This window comes from Leptinotarsa decemlineata, unplaced genomic scaffold, assembly GCF_025532065.1.
Source record: "Leptinotarsa decemlineata unplaced genomic scaffold, Ldec_3_MD MMD2_P_RNA_scaffold_2, whole genome shotgun sequence".
NCBI lineage: Eukaryota > Metazoa > Arthropoda > Insecta > Coleoptera > Chrysomelidae > Leptinotarsa > Leptinotarsa decemlineata.
Genome location: NW_027412529.1, coordinates 24,074,237 through 24,099,115, shown reverse-complemented (window position 1 = coordinate 24,099,115; position 24,879 = coordinate 24,074,237). Strand labels below are relative to the sequence as shown.

The following is a 24,879-nucleotide window of genomic DNA, read 5'->3' as shown; positions in this document are numbered from 1 at the left end:
TAGTTTAGGTTGTCAATGTCAATAAATTATTTCAAAGATGACGTACCATACGTCACTTTTACTTTAGGAAGGAAAAGTACGACTTTGCTTCCTACAATGAGGTCAGGAAATGTATACTTTCGATAGAGGTAGGCGAAAAACATATTCATTGTCTATTTCTCAGTAAATTTTCTTCCTAATAAAAGTGTGTGTATTACTTGAAACCCAAAGTGAACTACGTGCAAATACACAAAGAAACAAAAATGCTAAATATTTCTCTTTGTCACAACTTCGGGAGTTTAAAGTTTCAATAAGAAAGTTACATTGTCAAAACAATTTATTTGCAGTAAACAATCAATTAAGGAATTATTGAACTTTATCTTCGAAGATAAAAATGAAAACAACAATAAAAATTAATTGGCGCTCCGGGGCGACTTCATTGATTCCAGTGGCAACATTCACCGTAATCCGTAATTTTTTTTGATAGTGCAGGTCTACTTGTTAGCGACTGCGATAAAATGGACACAAAATGTTCTGTATTCCATTTCACAGCAGAAGCTTCACATCTTGCTTGAAGGATAGTCTTGAACAATAATTGATCCGTTTTCCACCTATGTGTTTACAAATGATGGAATTAAATTGTTCAACAGTATTCGTATCGACATTATATAATAAACTTTTGGAATGCATAGCAAGATATTTGACTGGGACCATCATTATTTCGTATAAAGCCGGAAGAAAATGATGAGTTATACAATTCACATACCATCAAAGTTTTAATTTGAATATTCTAATTAAATTTCAATCTTATCTTGATAAATGAATTTCACTAACCTGTAAGCTTCATAGGTATAGTTATTATTGAGTTTGCATTCGACTTTTCATCGCAGAAGTATGATGAACAATTTCTGTGTTCTCCTAAAATATGACTGGGCCCATTCAATATATCTTTCCTTAAATTTCCAATTTTTTCATATAAAAAAAAAATTTCTTCCGATCTATATTCGATAGCCTTTGTTACTGAAGACCTAAACCGCAGAAGATTCTTCTGAAATTATTAAAAAGAAAGTATTATTACCTGAGAATATATTAATGTTGATAAATATTAGGGTATATTTCTTATAGATTTTTTCATTTGTATTGATAAAATAATCGTTTATTGACCTTAATTTGTTTTCTCAAAACTGCAGGGCCAGCATGTTCTTGTTCTTGCAAATATCTGCCAACTTATTGACATAATTCCTTAGGAGATGGTTTTTTCCACTGTAATGTTGTATTCTGCATAAGGGTCGCGTTCCAATAACTTTTGATAAAAGGAGCTGTCTCCATCCGCAATCGTTTTAAAAATTACTCCGTGCGTTCCCAAACTTTGTTGAAATGCTGCTGCAATTACATCCGATTCCATGGCACTTGAAGACAATATCCAATTGTTGAAACAGCGATGGGGCTTTGGCTGACTTCCTTTATTTTCATGAGTTTCACACACAACGCAATATTTATTTCTAACACCCATGCTAATGACTTTATTAGTTTTTGCAACAATCACCACACCACAACCAGACAATGACGTAAAGTTCCTTTTATACGACCTTTTGGCCCAAAATCCATCGCATTTCACGGTAATAAATGGAATTCCGTTGATAATATTTTCAGATTCAGTAGCAATTTTTTTCTTCTTCTATTGCTTCATCTATTACTTCTTGTGATTTCTCCTCTATCTTATCACAAACTCTATTGTGAAATTTATCATATGTTCGATGGGATCCATAAGGAATTTCTAATGTTGCTGCGATCTTTTCAACATGTTTGTATCCCAATCCTATTGACATGATTCCCAAAACCGCTTCTTCATTCACTCCTTCGGCATCATAGTTAGTTTTTATATTCTAATATCTATTGCACATGTTACATTTCAATTTTATAGTCGATGCGAATCCAGGACGACGTTCATCAATAACAACAATATTTTGCAGAGTGCATTCCGTACCGGGATCATGATTTTCTGGAAGTGAAATTATTTTCAGTGCATTGAAAAAAATGGTCGATATCTATAATTCTTTTCCCAATCAAAATAATTTCTTTTTCAACAGTGTCTTTGAATTTTTTTACATTCATTGGTTTTACCATCCATTTGGGTTTTTGTATCTTCACCAGAATTCGTATCTGATGATGATATCTCTGTTATCGCTTTCCAATTGATCTGCAGATATATTTTCTACATTTGGATCGTTATTCTTATTATTTTCCAAAATTGAAGGTAAGTCATTCGTTACATTGTTTGTTTTGGACCTGAAATAATAAAGAATAAGACACATATAATAGTTTATTGAAATAGGAAACCTAGTTTACATATAAAAATTACATGTAGAAATATTAAGAAAAAAAATTTACATTGACTTTCTGACAAGACCAATATTAAAAGATACAAATAAAAATAAGTATACAGGTAGTTACATATAAATTTATCTAAAGACAAAACAATATAAAATATAAAATTGATATCAAATTCAGTTCACAATTTGTAATAATAACAGTTTATTGAAAATACGAAAACATAATTTACATACAAAATTACATATAGTAATATTAAAAAAAAATTGTTATTAACTTTCTGACAAGACCAATATTAAAAAATACAAATAAAAATAAGTATACAGGTAGTTAAATATAAATTTATCTAAAGACAAAACAATATAAAATAGGTATCAAATTCATTTCACAATTTTTATGAATCTGATAAGGCGTTTTTTGAATTCCTTAACAATTTGCGTTATTTCTTGTTGAATATCTATGAATATCAGAGTTGAAAACAATGAAGTCATTAAAATAGGTAGGTAGATGATTGTTTAAAATTTCAAAAATAATAATCATTGTATTTAGATAATATCTATCTCTCACGGAGAGCCATTGAAGCTGATCCAGCACTAATGATATATTTGTATAACGGTTGCATTTTAATTTTATACGCATACCTCAATTCTGCAGTTTCTGTAAAGCTGATATTTTATTTTGATCTAATGAATAGAGCAAACTTGCACAATAATCAAAGTGTGGCTTTATGATTGTATTATACACAGTAATGTTAGAGAAAGTTGAGAGACTAGTTGATATACGACTGAAAAAATATAATTTTTTACAAATCTTTTTATAAGTATATAAAAAATGTTTATCGAAAGTGAGATTGTTATCAAGCATAAAACCAAGATATTTGAATTCAGTATCGATTTCAATTTCTGTGTTCTCAATATTAATGTGGTATTCAGATATGTCAAGGTTAGCATACTTGAAGGGAGTAGTTAGTTTTAGCAGAATTGAGTTTCAATTTATTTGTATTCAAGTAGGTTGCCATAGTTTCCAATGATGTATTTATTTCACAAATTGCTTCATTCAGATTATTATTGGTAACGCAAAATAGTGTATCATCAGCAAATAAATTTATGAAATCACAGTTATGAGCAAAGCTTATATCATTAATATATATCAGAAACAAGAGAGGTCCTAAGACACGTCCTTGTGTCACACCAAATTCATTTAATATAGGAGTCGATAAATAGTTGTCAATCTTTCTGATCTGGCTTTTGTTTGACAAATAATCAATAAACCAGTCAAGTACATTACCATCAATGCCAATGCTTTTTAGCTTCATTAGAAGAATTCTTCTATCAATTGTTTCGAATGCACGTTTGAGGTCCAAAAATACAGCCACTATATATTGCTCTTGGTCTATTGATTGTTTCCATTTAGTTATTGTTAACTGAAGCGCAGATTCACATGAATGATTTTGCCTAAAGCCAGACTGATTTGGCATTAGTATATTATTGACATTCAAATATCTCAGTAATTGTTTATATACGACAGATTCTAGTAGTTTCTCACTTCCCGGTAATGTATTAATTGGTCGAAATTCACATGATTTTATGGAATTTGGAATTTTTTGTATTGGTACAACTTTACTAGTTTTCAAGTCCTTTGGAAACTTTCCATACGATAAAGAACTGTTAATAAAGTGAAGTAAAACATGCCCAATGACTCCAAAAGTAGATTTAATGAACCTCATATCTATTATTTCACTGCCTTGTTTGTTGTCTAGTTCATTGACCAATTTTGCTAACTCAGACAATTCAATTAACTTAAATTCAGAGGAAGTACATACAAAATGGTACGGATTACTCCATTCTCTTCCAGTATCAATAGTATTTAAAATATTTTCAATGCTTTCAATGTAATAAAAATTGAAATTCTGCGCAATATCATTTTTATCATTAACTTTTGTTATGGCCCCATTGTATTCAAATTCAATACCTCTACTGAAGCAATTAACATTTCTCCTTGAGTTGACAAGGCTTTTTAAAGTTTTCTGTGCATAAAGTTGAACTTTATAAACTACGCGTAAAATTTTTACTTTATGTGCGGCGTAAATGAACTTTTCACTTCTCCAATAAAATTCTAGTTTCGGTTCACAAAAGTATTTCTTTGAAAATCAAAAATTTTTACTTACTTGTATTTGGATAGCCTAGCGATTCTTGTTTTTGCACTAATTCGCCTTATACTCAAACTCATTCTTTTTTTAGGACCAACGTCTCTCCATCAATATTTGCTTTCCTATTCATATCGTCCAACAACCTTCTATTTGTCTTTTGATGTATACTAAGCACAACTTATACTTTACGAACTCAACTAAATCGAAATAAAACAGCAATTATCCAATCGCAAACCTAGAATCACACGATTACAACGTATTTTACGTACCACCATTGTCCGATATTGTGTTTATGCGCATATCTTGGCTACTTGCAAGCTCCACCTTTTCCCTTCCTCCCGCCTGACCCTTGCACCCCTCAGAAACTGTTCGTGAAGGGCTTGACAGTGTTAAGTATGCAAAAAAATCAAAAGTTTTATCTAGTGTGGCTCGTTTGTCGGTATATAGATATCTGAACTCTTCCGACTTCCAGTTTTCATATTGTTGCTGACTCTCTGTACTATCAATTCGTTTTATGAGAAGCAATAAATTATTATTGAATTTTTTTTACGAAAAATCGAGAGTTAAGAGCGTGGCCGGTTTGTAGCTTTACCAGTCCCCTCATTTTATCTCAAAAAAAAATTCTGCAGTAGCTAGGCTTTGAACCCACACAACCGGCAGATAGAATGATTGAGAAGCGATGCTTCTAACCATCCGGCTACCTGATCCCAAATAATTCAACGAAAACATGTTTTCCAGACTATTCCCAACCAATTTTCTGTCAAAATCCCAGCTGGCTTATACGTAAATAGAAACAATATTTTTGACAAATTGAAAATCGAATTATGAATTTCTCAAAGTGTCAGTTTAGACAGTTAGTTTTAGAGACTATTTGATTTTATCCAAATTTGTATGGATAAAATAGTTCTAGAAAATGATGAAAGTTTTTGATATTCGAAGTCTGTATAAAATCTCCTGTTTGAGAAATATAACTTTCAGTCCATACCAACATTTCAACTCACTCTTGGTGTTGCATGTCACAAATTATTCTGCCTAAATTTTATCCATAAATATTTAATGATGGCATATATATATATATATATATATATATATATATATATATATATATATATATATATATATATATAGGGTGTCCCTGGACTTCCTCTTTTCCTCTCGGGAATGTATAGATGGGGTCAAAATACCACCAGTACTTCATATAACTTTTTTTCCTAAAAGTCTTCGAAACCAAGTTACGGGCCCTCGAAGTTACAAAATGAAAAATGTTTTTCTTTGATAACTTTTCAAGTGAATATTCAAAATCATCCAAATTTTGGTAATTGACTAAACAAATGAATTCCGTCGATGAGCTTTCATGCAGGAGTCAGTTGTTTTGCTACAAAGTCAGGAACGGCCTACCCCCGATGGTCCACACCCCAAAACTTTGAAATGACAGATATTTTTCAATATTTTTCAACAAAATAAGGTTACTTAGACAATTTTATGAATAAAAGTACTCGTGTGGAAAGTCGATCGGAGCAACGAGTCTTGATAAAAATGTAGTTCTACTCGACGACATCAAACCCGCTCGTTCACCATTATTTGAAATGAATAATTATCAAAGCAGAAATAATAATGATAACGTTAATTCAACAACATTTATAACAGGAATAATACAAAGTATGCTAAAATGAAGTCGTAAACAAAAAGTACAGTACCTATATGGAAGTTTAAGTCACAATTGTGATAGCAGATTTTTTTTCAAAAGAAATATCAAGTTCTGTAGATTCGTGGTGTTTTTAAACTAACAAGCTACTCTACTATGAAATATCGAATTCATTCCATATTTTGTATGTACATAATACGTGTGGAATAATCACGTTTCGTGTTGATCAGTTATCTGAATCTCATGAAACTCAACATTCGAATGTTTCAAATTCTTCTTCACAGCTTAACTGTTGAGGAGTTTCACTGATAATTATAATTTTATGGGAGAAATTCTTTAACACGAATCTAAATTTAGCTGAAAAAACGCACATCGGAAAAAATATTTACTATACTAATAAAAAGCAAACGAATGAACTACAAAAACGGCTGCACATGATCAGGTGAAAAATATCCAGGGAATAATTATGTTCCATTTCTTTCACAGATGTTGAAAAAAAAACCTTTTAGAAAGTTTTGATAAAAAATGAGAAACTGGAATGCGATTTTGTTTTGTTGAGTGGTGCGTTGTCATATGACTATCATTGTATTGTCAATATTCTATAGGATATTTTGAATTTTTTTGATATGGCCGAACAGTTTACATTCAATGAATATGCAGATATGCATGTATTTTATGGACGAGCATTTTGTAATGCTGCAGAAGCTCGTCGTCTGTATTCCGAGCATTTTCCCAATCGAACGGTACCGTCAAGAGAAACATTCGAGCGTGTCAATCGCAGCTTGAGGGAGACAGGTATGTAATAATTGATAATTAATTTGAGCACGTTGTTTTATTTCGATATTATTGTAGGTACAGTTTTGCCAAAACGAGGTGGTGAGGGCGCTCCTAGGACTGTACGTACCGTTGTATTGGAGGAAAATATTTTGGAAGCCGTCGCTGATGATCCTTCAATGAGCATCAGAAATCTATCAGAACAGTTCCATACATCCAAGTCCACTATTCATAGAATAATTAGGGAACAACTGCTCCACCCATTTCACATCCAGAAGGTACATGCCATGACACCTCAAGATTTTCCAGCACGACTGGAATATGCCAATTGGTTCATGGATAGGCAAAGAGAGGATATGACTTTTATTAATCGAGTTTTATTCACTGATGAAGCAGGTTTCAGTAGAGATGGAGTTATCAACTCTCATAATCTCCATATATGGGCCAAAGAAAATCCCCATGGGATATTGCAAACCAAACACCAACGGAAATTCAACGTGAATGTTTGGGCTGGTATCATAGGAAACCATCTTATAGGACCATTCGTTCTACAGGACCGATTGAATGGAGAACGTTATTTGGAGTTCATTCAGAACGATTTGAATGGACTTTTGGAACATGTTCCATTGCAAACCCGAAGAGATATGTGGTTTATGCATGATGGCGCTCCTCCTCATTTTAGTTTGATTGTGCGTGACCATCTGAACCATATTTTCCACAATAGATGGATTGGTAGAGGTGGGCCATATTCATGGCCATCGCGGTCTCCGGATTTAAATCCATTGGATTTCTTTCTGTGGGGGCATCTAAAAAGCCTTGTTTACGCTACACCTATTCACACAAGAGATGCATTGTTGAATAGAATAACATTACATTGTGAAGCCATACGAAACGACCCTGGAATGCTATTTCAAGTACAGAGAGGGTGTCTTCGCAGACTAAGAAAATGTATAGAGAGAGAAGGTGGTCATATCGAGCAGTTTCTGTAGCGGATTTTTCATTTCTGTCTGCTCTTGAGGCTCTTGAGTTTCGTTAGTTAAACGTGTTTGCATTATAAAAATTCGTTATGAACATTTTACCTATTATTTCCATTTTCCTTAAAAACTAATATTTTCGAATAATGGTAGACATCTCAGGATAAATGTTGTTGAATTAACGTTATCATTATTATTTCTGCTTTGATAATTATTCATTTCAAATAATGGTGAACGAGCGGGTTTGATGTCGTCGAGTAGAACTACATTTTTATCAAGACTCGTTGCTCCGATCGACTTTCCACACGAGTACTTTTATTCATAAAATTGTCCAAGTAACCTTATTTTGTTGAAAAATATTGAAAAATATCTGTCGTTTCAAAGTTTTGGGGTGTGGACCATCGGGGGTAGTCCGTTCCTGACTTTGTAGCAAAACAACTGACTCCTGCATGAAAGCTCATCGAAGGAATTCATTTGTTTAGTCAGTTACCAAAATTTGGATGATTTTGAATATTCACTTGAAAAGTTATCAAAGAAAAACATTTTTCATTTTGTAACTTCGAGGGCCCGTTACTTGGTAACGAAGGATTTTAGGAAAAAAAGTTATATGAAGTACTGGTGATATTTTGACCCCATCTATACATTCCCGAGAGGAAAAGAGGGGAAGGAGAGAAGAGCTTTATATATATATACAGGGTGTCCCTGGACTTCCTCTTTTCCTCTCGGGAATGTATAGATGGGGTCAAAATATCACCAGTACTTCATATAACTTTTTTTCCTAAAATCCTTCGTTACCAAGTAACGGGCCCTCGAAGTTACAAAATGAAAAATGTTTTTCTTTGATAACTTTTCAAGTGAATATTCAAAATCATCCAAATTTTGGTAATTGATTAAACAAATGAATTCCTTCGATGAGCTTTCATGCAGGAGTCAGTTGTTTTGCTACAAAGTCAGGAACGGACTACCCCCGATGGTCCACACCCCAAAACTTTGAAATGACAGATATTTTTCAATATTTTTCAACAAATTAAGGTTACTTGGACAATTTTATGAATAAAAGTACTCGTGTGGAAAGTCGATCGGAGCAACGAGTCTTGATAAAAATGTAGTTTCACTCGACGACATCAAACCCGCTCGTCCACCATTATTTGAAATGAATAATTATCAAAGCAGAAATAATAATGATAACGTTAATTCAACAACATTTATCCTGAGATGTCTACCATTATTCGAAAATATTAGTTTTTATGGAAAATGGAAATGATAGGTAAAATGTTCATAACGAATTTTTATAATGCAAACACGTTTAACTAACGAAACTCAAGAGCCTCAAGAGCAAACAGAAATGAAAAATCCGCTACAGAAACTGCTCGATATGACCACCTTCTCTCTCTATACATTTTCTTAGTCTGCGAAGACACCCTCTCTGTACTTGAAATATCATTCCAGGGTCGTTTCGTATGGCTTCACAATGTAATGTTATTCTATTCAACAATGCATCTCTTGTGTGAATAGGTGTAGCGTAAACAAGGCTTTTTAGATGCCCCCACAGAAAGAAATCCAATGGATTTAAATTCGGAGACCGCGATGGCCATGAATATGGCCCACCTCTACCAATCCATCTATTGTGGAAAATATGGTTCAGATGGTCACGCACAATCAAACTAAAATGAGGAGGAGCGCCATCATGCATAAACCACATATCTCTTCGGGTTTGCAATGGAACATGTTCCAAAAGTCCATTCAAATCGTTCTGAATGAACTCCAAATAATGTTCTCCATTCAATCGGTCCTGTAGAACGAATGGTCCTATAAGATGGTTTCCTATGATACCAGCCCAAACATTCACGTTGAATTTCCGTTGGTGTTTGGTTTGCAATATCCCATGGGGATTTTCTTCGGCCCATATATGGAGATTATGAGAGATGATAACTCCATCTCTACTGAAACCTGCTTCATCAGTGAATAAAACTCGATTAATAAAAGTCATATCCTCTCTTTGCCTATCCATGAACCAATTGGCACATTCCAGTCGTGCTGGAAAATCTTGAAGTGTCATGGCATGTACCTTCTGGATGTGAAATGGGTGGAGCAGTTGTTCCCTAATTATTCTATGAATAGTGGACTTGGATGTATGGAACTGTTCTGATAGATTTCTGATGCTCATTGAAGGATCATCAGCGACGGCTTCCAAAATATTTTCCTCCAATACAACGGTACGTACAGTCCTAGGAGCGCCCTCACCACCTCGTTTTGGCAAAACTGTACCTACAATAATATCGAAATAAAACAACGTGCTCAAATTAATTATCAATTATTACATACCTGTCTCCCTCAAGCTGCGATCGACACGCTCGAATGTTTCTCTTGACGGTACCGTTCGATTGGGAAAATGATCGGAATACAGACGACGAGCTTCTGCAGCATTACAAAATGCTCGTCCATAAAATACATGCATATCTGCATATTCATTGAATGTAAACTGTTCGGCCATATCAAAAAAATTCAAAATATCCTATAGAATATTGACAATACAATGATAGTCATATGACAACGCACCACTCAACAAAACAAAATCGCATTCCAGTTTCTCATTTTTCATCAAAACTTTCTAAAAGGTTTTTTTGGCAACATCTGTGAAAGAAATGGAACATAATTATTCCCTGGATATTTTTCACCTGATCATGTGCAGCCGTTTTTGTAGTTCACTCGTTTGCTTTTTATTAGTATAGTAAATATTTTTTCCGATGTGCGTTTTTTCAGCTAAATTTAGATTCGTGTTAAAGAATTTCTCCCATAAAATTATAATTATCAGTGAAACTCCTCAACAGTTTAGCTGTGAAGAAGAATTTGAAACATTCGAATGTTGAGTTTCATGAGATTCAGATAACTTATCAACACGAAACGTGATTATTCCACACGTATTATGTACATACAAAATATGGAATGAATTCGATATTTCATAGTAGAGTAGCTTGTTAGTTTAAAAACACCACGAATCTACAGAACTTGATATTTCTTTTGAAAAAATATCTGCTATCACAATTGTGACTTAAACTTCCATATAGGTACTGTACTTTTTGTTCACGACTTCATTTTAGCATACTTTGTATTATTCCTGTTATAAATGTTGTTGAATTAACGTTATCATTATTATTTCTGCTTTGATAATTATTCATTTCAAATAATGGTGGACGAGCGGGTTTGATGTCGTCGAGTAGAACTACATTTTTATCAAGACTCGTTGCTCCGATCGACTTTCCACACGAGTACTTTTATTCCTAAAATTGTCCAAGTAACCTTATTTTGTTGAAAAATATTGAAAAGTATCTGTCATTTCAAAGTTTTGGGGTGTGGACCATCGGGGGTAGTCCGTTCCTGACTTTGTAGCAAAACAACTGACTCCTGCATGAAAGCTCATCGACGGAATTCATTTGTTTATTTTGAATATTCACTTGAAAAGTTATCAAAAAAAAACATTTTTCATTTTGTAACTTCGAGGGCCCGTAACTTGGTTACGAAGACTTTTAGGAAAAAAAGTTTTATGAAGTACTGGTGATATTTTGACCCCATCTATACATTCCCGAGAGGAAAAGAGGAAGTCCAGGGACACCCTGTATATATATATATATATATATATATATATATATATATATATATATATATATATATATATATATATATATATATATAATATATATATATATATATATATATATATATATATATATATATATATATATATATATATATATATATATATATATATATATATATATATCCAAAAATCGATACTATTCGATAGTCGACGTTTCGCCATCATCTCAGATGGCATTATCAAGACGAGTTACTGCTTCGCTTCGAGAGGTGTAACCTAAATTTAACTTAAAAGGATGCGGCCAACTGCGACCCACTGACGTTCAGTGTTTGTCAAATTCAACTTTTTTTTTTGAAAAAAATTGAAAAAATGCATTTCTGGATCGAATTTAACAAAAAGTTGTGTCTACGGCAATTTTATATCCATATACCAAATTTTATGCAACTAGGATACAGTTAACGTTTTGCTTATTTTTGACAGATATTCCCTTTATTTTAAAAAACAAGTTCGGTTAATTGTCATCAATTCATGTATACATCAGAAACTCATCATAGAGTTTAACTTTTCCGATACATTTTTACTTATACGGACATTTTTAGAGAGAAATTAAAAATTTGCTATAAAAATTTTAACATGTCGCAAGAAATGTCATCTTGTATATATTTAAACGGGAGAAAATAGTAATACCCTGAAACCAAAGAAAGCATCCATGATATCAACTATATTTTTATATTTACATTTTTTCCCAACAATATAACAAATAACTTAAGAAAATACATTCGCTACTTTGGACTGATATCACTGTCCGTTTTATTCAAATTAGGCTCTGACTCACTCCTCTTTATGTTATCCTCAATAATGTCACTTTTTTCAGAATCTTCTGTAAATTCGCTGTTTATATTAGGAAAACTGCGTGTAACGTCATCACTAACAAGTTCTATTCGAATTTCCTCTCCTTCGACTTTCAATAACTCTTCATTGAGGCTGGCATTTTTCAAATCGACAGTACTGTTGGCAAATATAGCCGCTGGTCCTAAAATATAAAAGTAATTAATATAATCATGCAAAATTCCACTTATGGATTGATTCATTTAAATAGCACATTTCTCCTTTTGCAAGGCTCGAATCAACATTAATTTCATATTGTTATGATTCTGAGTTAATAAATAAGAATATCATCATCTACCCGTTGTGTACTCAAAATGATTGACTTGATATAAAAACAGTGACACATAAACATTTTATGAATTGAAAACAAAAGGTCATTATGTGTGTATAATAATAATACTGATAATAATAAGCAGGGATAGCCGCTAACATCCTTGGCCTTTGGTGAGTTGCGCCACCACTTACCCGAGCAACTGGTGCAAAACCGAAACGGCAACCCATGCGCAACCGGGAAGGAGACCACTATTCTTCCTCCGGTGCCGGCCGTGGCTCCACTGGGCTAACCACCCGGTGAACCCAACACTTGGTTACTAGCAATCAAGGAAGGGGCCTCCACAATCGACCCGCTCGGAGGGGTCAGAGGCAAGGTGGTGAGGCCCATAACGATGATTTGCCTACCGATGACAACCCTGGCAATGACATCGGACGCTTTGAGTGGACGCATGAGCTAAGAGATAGCCTTATGCATTGCTACGAGAGTAGTGAGCCTGCAAGAAGATGGTACATGGCGAGATTGCATGCTCTGTGGTGTGAAATACATCCGGAGCATCCCGCCTTTTTCGCCCAAAATCTTAGGGATTACTTATCCTATCTTCGGCGGCAGGGCTATATAGCTCTTCCCCAGCCTGCTAACGAAGTGGTAGAAGTGACAGTTCTACCACCCGTTGGCACGGTTAGAGAAGAGACTCGCATCATGCAACCAATGGAGTCAATCAAAACTCCACAGAATTGGGCCCTTGATGCCACAAGAACTGGCTTGTTTGGGTGCGGAGGTTCATAGTGTTCTAACAGAAGAGGCTAACATCTGGCAAATCAACACCGCTGTGTATAGCGTCGTCCAATCGCTTTCCGAATCGGAAGGAAGAAATCCCGGCCTTGCGGTCCGGAAGATTGAAGATGGAGGCTAAGATCACGTCGGCGCGACAACACGCGTCTCGTATCCAATGAGTGATGGATTATTGAGAAATATGTGAGTCACCAACCAAGTTGGCGTCTTCAGGAAATGAAGTAGACATGTAGATTATTTTAGTATTCAGCAGTATCCTCGTTATCTTCATTTCAATACTTCAACGTTCGAATATAGTACAGATGGCAAGGAATACAAGGTATTAAGTTAGTTGTAAAAGGTGTCTTTATTTGTTGGGTAGGTGGTTTTTGGATTGACTTTGCTCTTTATAAAGCTATCTAGTAGATTCAACGAATGAATCTGAAAATGCATTCACTTTCAACAAATGAGTTTCATGGTGAATCATAAATATTTTATGAAATTCATATTGTTATACTATTACTATTAAATCTATTCATGGGATGAGATCAACACTGTTTTCTATTAAATCATTAAACCATACTATTATTTTTATCTAGTTAGTAATTCATATGATTTATATTTCAAGTAAATTTGGAAACAAAAAAACTGATAAATATTGTCGTATTTTGTCGTAAGTTCCTGATAATTTTCCAATTCGCAGGGAAATCAGAATACTTATTTCATATAAGTATTTCAAATCGAACACTTTTGGGGATGCCGCTAATCCAAACGATGAATTACAAATTACTTACCTAAATCACTTGGTGGACTCGTAGTGATATCCTGTTTCTCCCCAACTTTTTTATCAACGGGAGAAAATCCGTTATTCAATAAATTCGGCTGGTGTACTACTGGATGCAACGGACTAGGTGTCATATCTATCCTACTTCGAGATGTTAGAAGTGGGCTGTTGCATCTATTGCTGCTGGGAGAGTTTAAAGATGCTTTCTCTAACTTATGTTGTGTTATCCAACTGCAGGCCTTCGAAAGAATTACAAGGCTGATCAAGACTTTGAACGAAACCAGGAATAGATATGCCACTATGCAGACTATAACAGAAGGTAAATCTTCAACCCTAACTGAATGTAAGAAGACCCTTATGATGACCACCCCAAGTGGTAGTGGAATGAATCCCATACGACGTGCAACTAAATCTGAGTGATCCGAAAAAGCATGTTTTTGTCTTGTTTGTGCAACGTCATAAGCTAAACTTGTTGTATAGTCCCTGTAGACATCCAAGTTCAGTTCGTTGAATCTTGTTATGAAAGCATGTTTTATCCAGTCGACAAACATCTCAGCGAGAAGTATGCTGAAGCAATCTGGTAACATTACCCAGAAGCGTTCGGTTTTCCAACTGTATTCGCGCATCGTTTGAAGAATAACAATAAATAATAGAATTGTTAAATGAAACCTCTCTCGGACGTCGCTGCAAGAGACTTGAAATAGGTTATTCTTGTCGAATTTCTTGAATACACTACCTTTCAGCTCGACAAACTGTAAAAAAAAAATTAACCAACACTTGAAAGTATGATATATATTCGAGTAGTTCATCATTTACATTTATATAAAGAGTTAACAAAAGTAAATTCAAACTCGAATGTATTTGCTGAATGACCACAAAAAATATCACTACATAGTAAAAAACAAAGTCGGTTCCCGCTGTCTGTCCCTATGTATGCTTAGATCTTTGAAACTACGGAACGGTTTTTTTTTATTAGAAAGAGTGATTCAAGAGAAAGGTTTTTATGTAAATAATATGCATAATGTAGTAGAGAAACACTGATAATTTTAGAGGTGATGTCGTAAGTAAACACTTTTTCTGCACTCAGATTGAAAACGCTGGCTGAACCCTACGGAATAGGTCTAAAAATGTACTACAGTATTTCACTCCTCAAACATCAACATCACTTACAAGCCGAACACAAAAATAATACAAAAAATAAACAGCTATGAAAAAAAGGGGACAAAAACCTAAACGGAGTGTACAGCTTGGACTGCAACAAATTAATTGGCCAAACCAAGAAAAAACTGATCCAAAAGTACGACGAGCACAAAAAAGCATACATAAAACCAATAAATCAAACCTCGCCACACACGCCATACAAAACAAACTAACTTTCCACCACCAGAAAATATCAAACTCATGAAACAAGTCAATAAATGAAACCGTATGAACATCTGGGAAAACCTAAACATCCATGAATTCAAAAGCCATAATTCACACATCGAGGAACAAATACAAATCAAAACACAACAAGACCTAACATTCAATATGCTCAACAAAACAATACACATTCCTAGAAACAATAAACATAGAGAAATTACCTGATGTAACCCAACTTCAGGCAAATTCAATGAGACATCCGGATGAAAGGGCAGGACAAATACCTGACCAAACCCTAATTAATGAACCAACAACAATAATAACAAATTCACTAAGGCGATCTAAACGTATAAAAGAACAAACAAGAAGATAAAACGTTAAGTTTGAGTAGAGCCATGAAGATAATAGCACAGTCTGCTATCGAAAGTTCTCGCATATAATAATTAGAAGTTATCAAAGCTTCAAATCCTTTTTGGGAAAAAGTTTTAATATTAAAACCTTGAAAATAAAGAAAAACTAGTTGCAAGTGGTTTCTGCGGTCAGAAATCTGATAGTTCCAAGTCCGGGTTGAACCGCATTTTGTGTTATTGTTACTTCGACGTATCGGCTTCGACTTTGAAGCCATTTTCAAGAAGCCATCACTAAACTAGGGGGTCTCAATCTGCCTACTCCTCAGGTTGTGACTTGCTGCAAGGGTTTCTGACTTGATCCCGGGGCCCCAATCTGCTTACTCCCCAGGTCACGTCGTTGGTCTCCGCAAAGGCCTCTGCTCCCCAAGCGTCAACTGTCGGTCCATCGGTTCTGGTCTGGTCCCTGGATGAGTGAAAGGAGGGGACCAGTAGTGAGTAGTTGGTAATAGAAACAGGGTAGTGGCTTGCAGAAGCGAGGTGTGCAGTGTTGTTGGAAGTATAGCGTGACATCAGTTGGGACGTTTTTCAATTTCAATAGCTTCGCGAATTATCCTGGCCTGGAGAGTTTTTTCGGTGGCAATGGTTTTGGTGTTTTCGAAGCTTGCGTGGCCTGTTCCACAATGATGTTTGAAGGAGATGAGGCTGGATCTGATTTACGGACATCAAACTCGTGTTCATAGGCTCTGTTTGAGATTCTTCGGTTGGTGTGGCCGATGTAAGTTCTGGAGAAGTTGGAACATGGTATTTCGTAGATATCCTGTGCGTCATTGGGTATTGTGTTCTTATGGGTTCGTATAAAAGTGAAAATTTTATTATTGACCGTGAATACTGTTCTTATATCGTAAATTTTAAGAATTCGGCTTACTTTGTCGTTAACTTCATGAATATAAGGAAGAAAAGCTCTTTCGTGGTCCGTCTGTTCATCGAGCTTTTCAATATTTTCTGTAATTTCGTACCAGGTCCATAATACTAATGCACATTGTTAAACACAAACAGCATTTTACCATAGATAATTTTGATGGAAAAATGGCAAGTGGGCACAGAAGTGCTGTTGAAAAAACTCATGGTCCTCTACTCCCACTATCCGTTAGAGGTCTAATTAATAGACCTTTGACACTGGTACACCTAAAATAATACCAAAAACTCAAGGAAAAAGTGTTTCACCATTCATCGCAAAAGCTATAGTTGAAAGTACACCTCAAGTTAAAATCGAAGAATCTGAGAGGGCACAGAAAAAATAATGCCAAAAACGTTTTTCTTATGGAAACGCCATACCACTCAAAGACAACATTAAAGATAGCTGCTGGAGATGATGAGGTGCAAACGTACATACAAAAGTTACCATCAGGAAATTCCTTATATGATACAGTTTATGATGATACACCTAGATTTAAAAAGGTGGCATATAAATACAATGAGAGGAAATGTGGTCTTCAATCGAATAATTCGAAGAAATATCGCGAAGTAATCCTACCGCTATTATCCAATGAGAACTTGCTACCATATCCTACTAAAGGAGTACCGGTTTGACGAAACTACCCTCTCAGCAAAAATATAATAGGAATAAATATATCGATTATGTTTATTGGAATAAATTGGAAGAGTTGGTTGATCGTCTTCAATTACTTTGGAGTTCGCACATGGCTGGACACACCAAGACACAATAATGAGATATTGTCCATAATACAGGAATAACGTTGAATAGCATTGATCCATTAACCTTATCCGTATATTATTCAGAGATGTGTGAAGGATCTGCTCAGTTGCTCATAGACATTCTAACAATGTACACCACAAATGATACATTTGGTCGTAGGAGAGGTAACATCAGTAGGTCAATTGTTGGGAGATCTGGTGTTGGATTCAATCTCACACTACAGGGGAATTATGACATTCAGAATAAGTGGCTGCAGAATGTCGGTGAACCCGTTGACAGTAAAGACTCGGTCACTAGAGGATATGTCGATGATTACAATAGGGAAACCAAGGAATCAACCTCGAGTGCTTTGAATCAAGAATAAACGAACTGCAATTCACCATCGGTAGGAATACACACGACATCACTACTTCAGCTGAGCAAACCGATAAGCAAATTGAAAAAGTAATTGAGCGAGTTGAAAATTTAGATGAGCGTGTTGAATTTGAGCAGTCAACTGATTAAAACTGGACAATTAGTCTCAACCCCGGGAACCGACTTCCGTCATGAATAAATAATATGAATACCGCATAAAGGCATGTGGCTGAGCTACATAAGGCGGTGCGTCAAAATTTCCCCTAACAAAAGACAATAATAAAGGGATTTTAGGAACTGTGGCAGATGGATTCAATAGAAATGCAACCATATGCTGAAGGAAATGACGGTCATAGGTAGAGTCGAAGTAATCTTTATTGTGAATAGTTAAAGCTATCCGCATCTCAAAGGCCAAAAAAAAACAATACAGAGAAATAATGCCGCTACGAACTAGTCCACGTAGACTGAAGAATTGGCAGTTCGTATTGGATAATTTGTACTACCCGAGTTTTATGATTGACTGAAGAGTCATAAAATTAAATTTGAAGTCATGTTCCGGTGACGAATAGAATATGGGGATGTTTATCGCCCTTGTGTCGTCAATGTTCAGTTCAGGAACTGATCGCGATTTTAGTGTTGAAATTCTATATTGTTGCAGTTATTACTTAAAATTTTTGTTATCTGTTTAAAATGTGGCGTCCTTGGAAAAGTACTAATAGTAATAACGAGTGTGATAACAACGCCGACCTTTTCCTGTGTAGTGATTCCAATAGCGCTGGTGAACAATGCGAAAAAAAAACAGTAAATAAGATTCAGATGCATTTGAATATTGAAACACAGAGAATATGTTTCAATGTATATAAGAATCTACATCTCAAGTTTGGTTTCGAGGGAAACAAACTATCACAAGCAACATCAGATTTGGCCGAAATTCCTTTCTCAAATGTACGTAAAATAGTTAAAAACAAACCTTATGAACGCAAGACGCGATGTGATACGGGGTTACCAAATCTTTAAATGTTCATCTAATGAAATCATTAAAAAAAATATACGACTGTTACAAAAGCAATGAGATTCCTACAATTGAAATCATAAGGAAGAAATTGAATACTTCCGGCCATAACGTGAGCTGCTGTGACATAACTCTTCAGAATTGGATAAAGAAAGTAGGATTTATATTTAAAATGATGAACAAACGTCAAGCAGTTATGGAAAGCAGAAGAATAGTAGAATTAATTGCGTAACAAATACTTAGAACAAATAACTAAATATAGACAAAAACAACGGCAAATTTTCTATTTGGACAAAACTTGGTATGACACTCACGACACAGTTACGTCGCACTGGAGGGCATTTCGGAGTAAATAGGACTAATTTTGGGACCAATCCCTATGACCACATCCGATAACAAGTACCTTATGGTTGTGATGAACTACTTTTCCAAATGGCCTGAAAGTAATTACCGTAATTACCAGGCACGAAGTACCTCACTCGGATCCTGGCCGCAACTTCGAATCGGATTTATGGAAGGAAATGATGATTCTGTTGGGAATAAAGAAGACAAAAATAACTGTTGTTTACCCACAATCCGATGGAATGATCGAGATGCATAATCGCATTATCAATAACTACCTCTCGATGTTTGTCTCCGAAAACCAAAGAGACTGGGATAAATTGGTTCCTCTTTTTCTGTTGGCATACAGGAGTTCCCAATATGACGCGACAGGTTATACACCATCCACGTTGTTAACTAGTAGGGAACTGAAGCTTCCGGTAGATGTATTGTATGGCAGTTTTCTCGATTAATCTCGAGAGGTACCTTTTTCAGAGTATGTCAATGACCTAAAGAAGAGACTGGAAATTGTACACGAATTTGCCAGGACCAAATTACAGCTTTCCAGCGACAGGATGAAGATGAGATTCGACAAAAAGTCGCTGCCAGTGGGCTTCAAGGATGGCGATGCAGTGTGGCTCTATCAAACCTAACGTCGGAAAGGTTTGTGTCCCAACTTGGGACACCATGGCAAGGACCTTACTTGGTAACTAAAAAGATAAACGATCTGGTGTACAGAATCCAATTGTCACCTAGAAGAAAGCCTAAAGTTGTCCACATAGAGAGGCTGAGTCCTCACATAGGTCGTGATGTTCCCTCTTGGAATGTTGTTCGAGGCGAACAAGCTCAGGTAACAGGGAAGTGTTGTTAATCATGCCCGAAAGGAAATAATTCCGGCCGCCATTGGTAACCATAAACCAAACGTGACGTAGCTAAGAGCGCGGGGATGCCAATATTCCCTGCCGCTCGAGAAAGAGCAAGAAACATGCAGCCGATGTCGATAGAACCTCGGCAAAAATTCTACGATGTTCCATTGCGATATTCAAACGCTAGATGCAAGCGTATTCGGGCAGTTAAGTCCACAGTGAAGTTGACGTAACAATACGGTACGCAAAGTGATCTAATAACGCAATAGACATTCAAATAATATATACCTAGTTGAAATTTTAAGTTGAAGTGTTTGTTGTATTTCTAGCGAAATAAAGTTAAGGTTGATAATTCAGTGGTCAATTATTGATCAACCCACGGGGAAAAAATGTAACATTTTATAGGGAATTTTCAAAATAATTCAAATCTGAATATTCTGAAAAATAGAAGTTATATGAAAAATATTCTCAATAAAATATCTTCATCTCATAATTTACAATGATTCTCTTTCAACTACATAATAATTCCTTTCAACTACAAAAATGATAATAAATTATCGAAATTTACAAAACTTCAATGGAATCAAGAAATTATTCCATAAAAAAAAGTTACTGTTTAATGTACTTATTGTAAAAACATTGTGAATGAATAAATTTATAATATGGATATGCTATAATATATGTGGATATGCTTCAGAATAAAAAATCATAAATTACTATAACAACAGACTCAAATAATTTCATTAAAAATAATCTGAAATGTTGAACGGTTTTTACCTCAACATATATTCATGGCCTACCAAGTAGAATATTGAACTGCAGAAAAATCACTGATTTGGTTTTTTTATTGATGCATGTCAAAGAATGAAACATTTATAAATATTGTATGAAATTGGTAATACCCAGCATACTTACATTATTAGACATCATTATTGTCATCAGTGCTTTGTTCCTGGAGTTGATTGCTACATTAATTGTTGTTGACTGGAAAAGAACCAGGAGACTATGCAAAACTGAATGCAATTAAGGAAAAGTTGAAATAAAGTTTTAAAATAATAGCAAAATCATTTCAAGTTTGATTTTTGTATTTCCACTTGTCTTCCTAAAAATAACCTGATCCAAATAAAAGCTATCTATTGCCTGAATTCAACATGTACATCAAAATGAGAGGCCTATTTTAAAGACTCTCTCTCTCTTTCGATTGAATTAAACAAAAAAACGAACTTGTATATGCATAATTAAGGGCAAGGATAATTTCAAAAGAAAGGAAGAGGCAATGAATATTAGTGAAATCTGGCTACCTGCCCTTAATGTTACACAAACAAGGTCATTTTATCCAATCAAGAAAAACAAAGCCACGCCCACCAATGATAATATATATACTTGATTGAGTACCTGAATTTACAGTTCCCAATGCGGATGTGCCAATTTAAAAACCGGAGAGTAAATTAAATTGATTTGATCATTTAACAGGATGCACCCGCAATGTTTATGCTTGTAAATTTCCAAGGATTCTAAATAATTGAGTGTGCAACCCTTCCTTACATAGTGCAGAATTTCCGTATCGTTTAGATTCGGAAACTTGTGGTTGCGTGCCAAGGAATGGTTTGAAAACGTCGAATCATTTTTTCCTAGTCTGAAGGACCTTTCATGTTCAGCATACCGTTTTTGGAAATTTCGTCCGCATTGTCCCACATAAACACTATTATACTCCGGACACTTAAGCTTATAAACTTCAGATTTTGCCAACTTGTCGACCTTATCTTTGGCATTGAAAAGGAAATGAGATAACCTTGCATGAGGTCTGAATGCTACTTCTAAATTGTTTTTTCTGAAGAAACCTGCGATTATTTCTGTTCTTTTTCCAAAATATGTTAGCGTTATCCATTTTTTGATTTCTGGTTGTTTGACCTGAGGATATATTAATCTGTGAGTGAATTTCCGGCTTTGTTTCCTGACTAACTTCTAGATAGTATCTGCGTTGAAACAATTATTATGACCTATCTGTGTAATTGTATCAATTTCCCTAGCTAGATTGTCTGCAGACAAAGGCAGTGCGAATGCTCTGTGCAACATTGAGTTGTAGGCTGCTAATTTATGACTGTCTGGATGGAAAGAATCGCTTGGGATAGTGATGTCTGTATAGCTAGGTTTTCTGAAAATATTGAACTCGAATTTATTCTGATTGTGTATAATGGCCAGGTCCAAGAAATATATCTGTTTCTCTATCTCTGTTTCGAGTGTGAACTGAATGTTGCTATTGAGATTGTTCATGAATTTCATAAATTGGTTCAGCTGTCGTGTAGTACCTCTGAAACAGGCAAGAATATCGTCTACATATCTGTACCAAAAATAAATATGTTTTTTACCCAGGTCGGAGTTTACTATAGTGGTCTCCATGTTGTTCATAAATATGTCTGCTAAAAGTAGACTAAGAGGTGAGCCCATTGATTCAGAACTCCAGGAATGGGGTGGAGTGCTGCAAATGAATTCCTGTTGACAATGATAAAAATATTACCACCAGCTCCAGATGAATGTCTTATTTTGTAAAATTCATAATGTATATGATGCACACTGTAGGTGCAGAAAATCGGGACAACTTCAAGAACGCAAATGAAGGTGTAGGTATACGAGTTTCTAGCTTATTTTCTGTCATTGTGATGTGAAACCCCTAATATGTCTGGACTATGAAAAATGTATATTATCTTTCCCCGATCCCAAAATGACATAACTGTGCAGATCATATCAGTATATAATTCTTCCATTTGGTTTAAACGGTGTTCCATATATTTACACAAAAATATTGAAACCAGTAGCGAGGAATATGAGTCAAAGAATTGATGGATGTAGCCGTTACTATGTGGTAGGAGATCATCATGAAAAATGAGAAATGAAATAGAAAAAAAACAATATGAAAGTGACATTCATGCCACATGCCAGGTTATCTAATTTTCTATTTAATGCCAAAAATAAAGTGGACAAGATGGAGAAATCTGGAGTTTATAAGCTGAAGTGTCCACAGTGTAATAGTGGTTATGTGGGACAATGTGGCCAAAATTTCTCAAAACTGTTTGCTGAACATGAAAGGTCCTTCAGACTAGGAAAAAATGATTCGACATTTTCAAACCACTCCTTGGAATGCAACCACAAGTTCATCGGTTTTCAAATTGGCGTATCGACATTGTTACAGTTAAACAAAATTCAGGTACTCAGTCAATTTGAGGACCGTCTGTTATTACCTGCAGTGGTGTATAGATATAGGTATAATAGTTAACATTGTTAATTATTTCAGTTTATCATATTTGTTTGAGAATGTCTTTATAGAATGAAACTGCAGTAACATTAGTTACAAATACAGTGGTATAAAAACATAGGAAGTTTCATTTATCATTTTTCATGAACATTCTTCCTAGGGCATGTGTGAGTATCATTGTTCTTCAGCTGTGCAATGTATTTTCCAACATGATTTTTAGTGGAACCTGTTTTTCTCCTAAGCCTTTTGACATTTTGATACTTCATGTCACTAGCCAAAAGTTGTCACTGAAATCTCAATTACTTTGTTTTTCCACTGGACAACCTTCATAATGATTTATTCTGGTGAACTACTTACTTTTAAAACAGTCCTTATAATAGAAAAGTATATTTTCTTTTTATTTCTGCAACTTTCATTTTGGAATAACTTAATAGAAATTAACAAAAGGATACTGACATAAACAACTGCAAAAATTAAATGGGGTAGCGTTCCCAAGTGCTCCCTCTTTCTTCCTCTGGGTTCCGTTGCTGTCCAAAACAATGAATCAATAGCGTCTTGACCAAATGAAGAAAACAATCTGTCACCTATTTCTAACATATTGTAGAACATATATAACTTGATGACAGACTGGCTCTTAATCAGATGATACAGCATATTTGTGTCGACATAAAACATAATCACACTACAAACTATAATTATTACAGCCTTCAAAAGATCACATATTTCAGCAGGTGTCAAAATGCGTTTATTTTTTGTGTCTCCTAGACTGAAAAAAAAAAGGGCCAATTATTGAAAAATCAATATTTTCCAAGTAACATACCCGAAACATTTTGAGAATGGTCTGGTTACTAGAGCCCACAAGGCCAGGATAACCCTAATAGGTAGAAAAGTATAAACATATAAAAAAGAATCAGCACATTGCATGAGACCATATCGCATAAATCGTTCAACTTCCTTAGGAATTCTCATAAAGGAATATATTTTTTCTCGTCTAGCAGAAAACCGTTCTTCAGCATTGTCCAACTGATAATCCCTTGTTAATTCGATATTTAAGAAGGACCACAGACTGGGAATGTACTCTGAAAGATGTAAATTGAAAAACAAACCTAAACTGGGAAATAACAACCTTTTTTAGCGAATTCATCACAAGACATCTCTGGTTTTTCATCTCTTAACAAATCCTCTATTTTGCTATCAGAATTGTAAAAGATTTTAGCGGAGGATCTAAATCTGATCTTTGTTTCATTTTGTGTCTTGGAATCTTCTAAGGGCATAGTTAACTCAAATTCATATACTCAATATCTCAATTACATTACCCATATGGATAATATCCATTGTTCGAAAATATTAATTCTACTATGTGATACAAAAAATTTGGTTATCTTTTTTTGTGGACTTCAAGTGGTAATTGTTTTGTATTTGTATTTTCTGATCAGTGTTGCCATGTTGTGAATCAAAAATTATAAATGGTAAGGAG

At 34.8% G+C, this 24,879-nt stretch overlaps 1 protein-coding gene across 1 annotated transcript; it reads right to left on the bottom strand.

Moving 5' to 3' along the window:
* Positions 1–12,165: 12,165 nt before the first annotated feature.
* On the bottom strand, positions 12,166–24,830 carry LOC111513554 (protein TAPT1 homolog). Its single transcript, XM_023169777.2, has 6 exons — positions 24,529–24,830; positions 24,223–24,481; positions 23,855–24,168; positions 21,065–21,162; positions 14,178–14,919; positions 12,166–12,483 (listed from the first exon to the last, which is right to left on the bottom strand). The coding sequence occupies exons 1-6, from the start codon at positions 24,674–24,676 to the stop codon at positions 12,233–12,235; spliced, it is 1,812 nt and encodes a 603-aa protein (XP_023025545.1). The 5' UTR covers positions 24,677–24,830; the 3' UTR covers positions 12,166–12,232.
* Between the last annotated feature and the right edge of the window lie 49 nt (positions 24,831–24,879).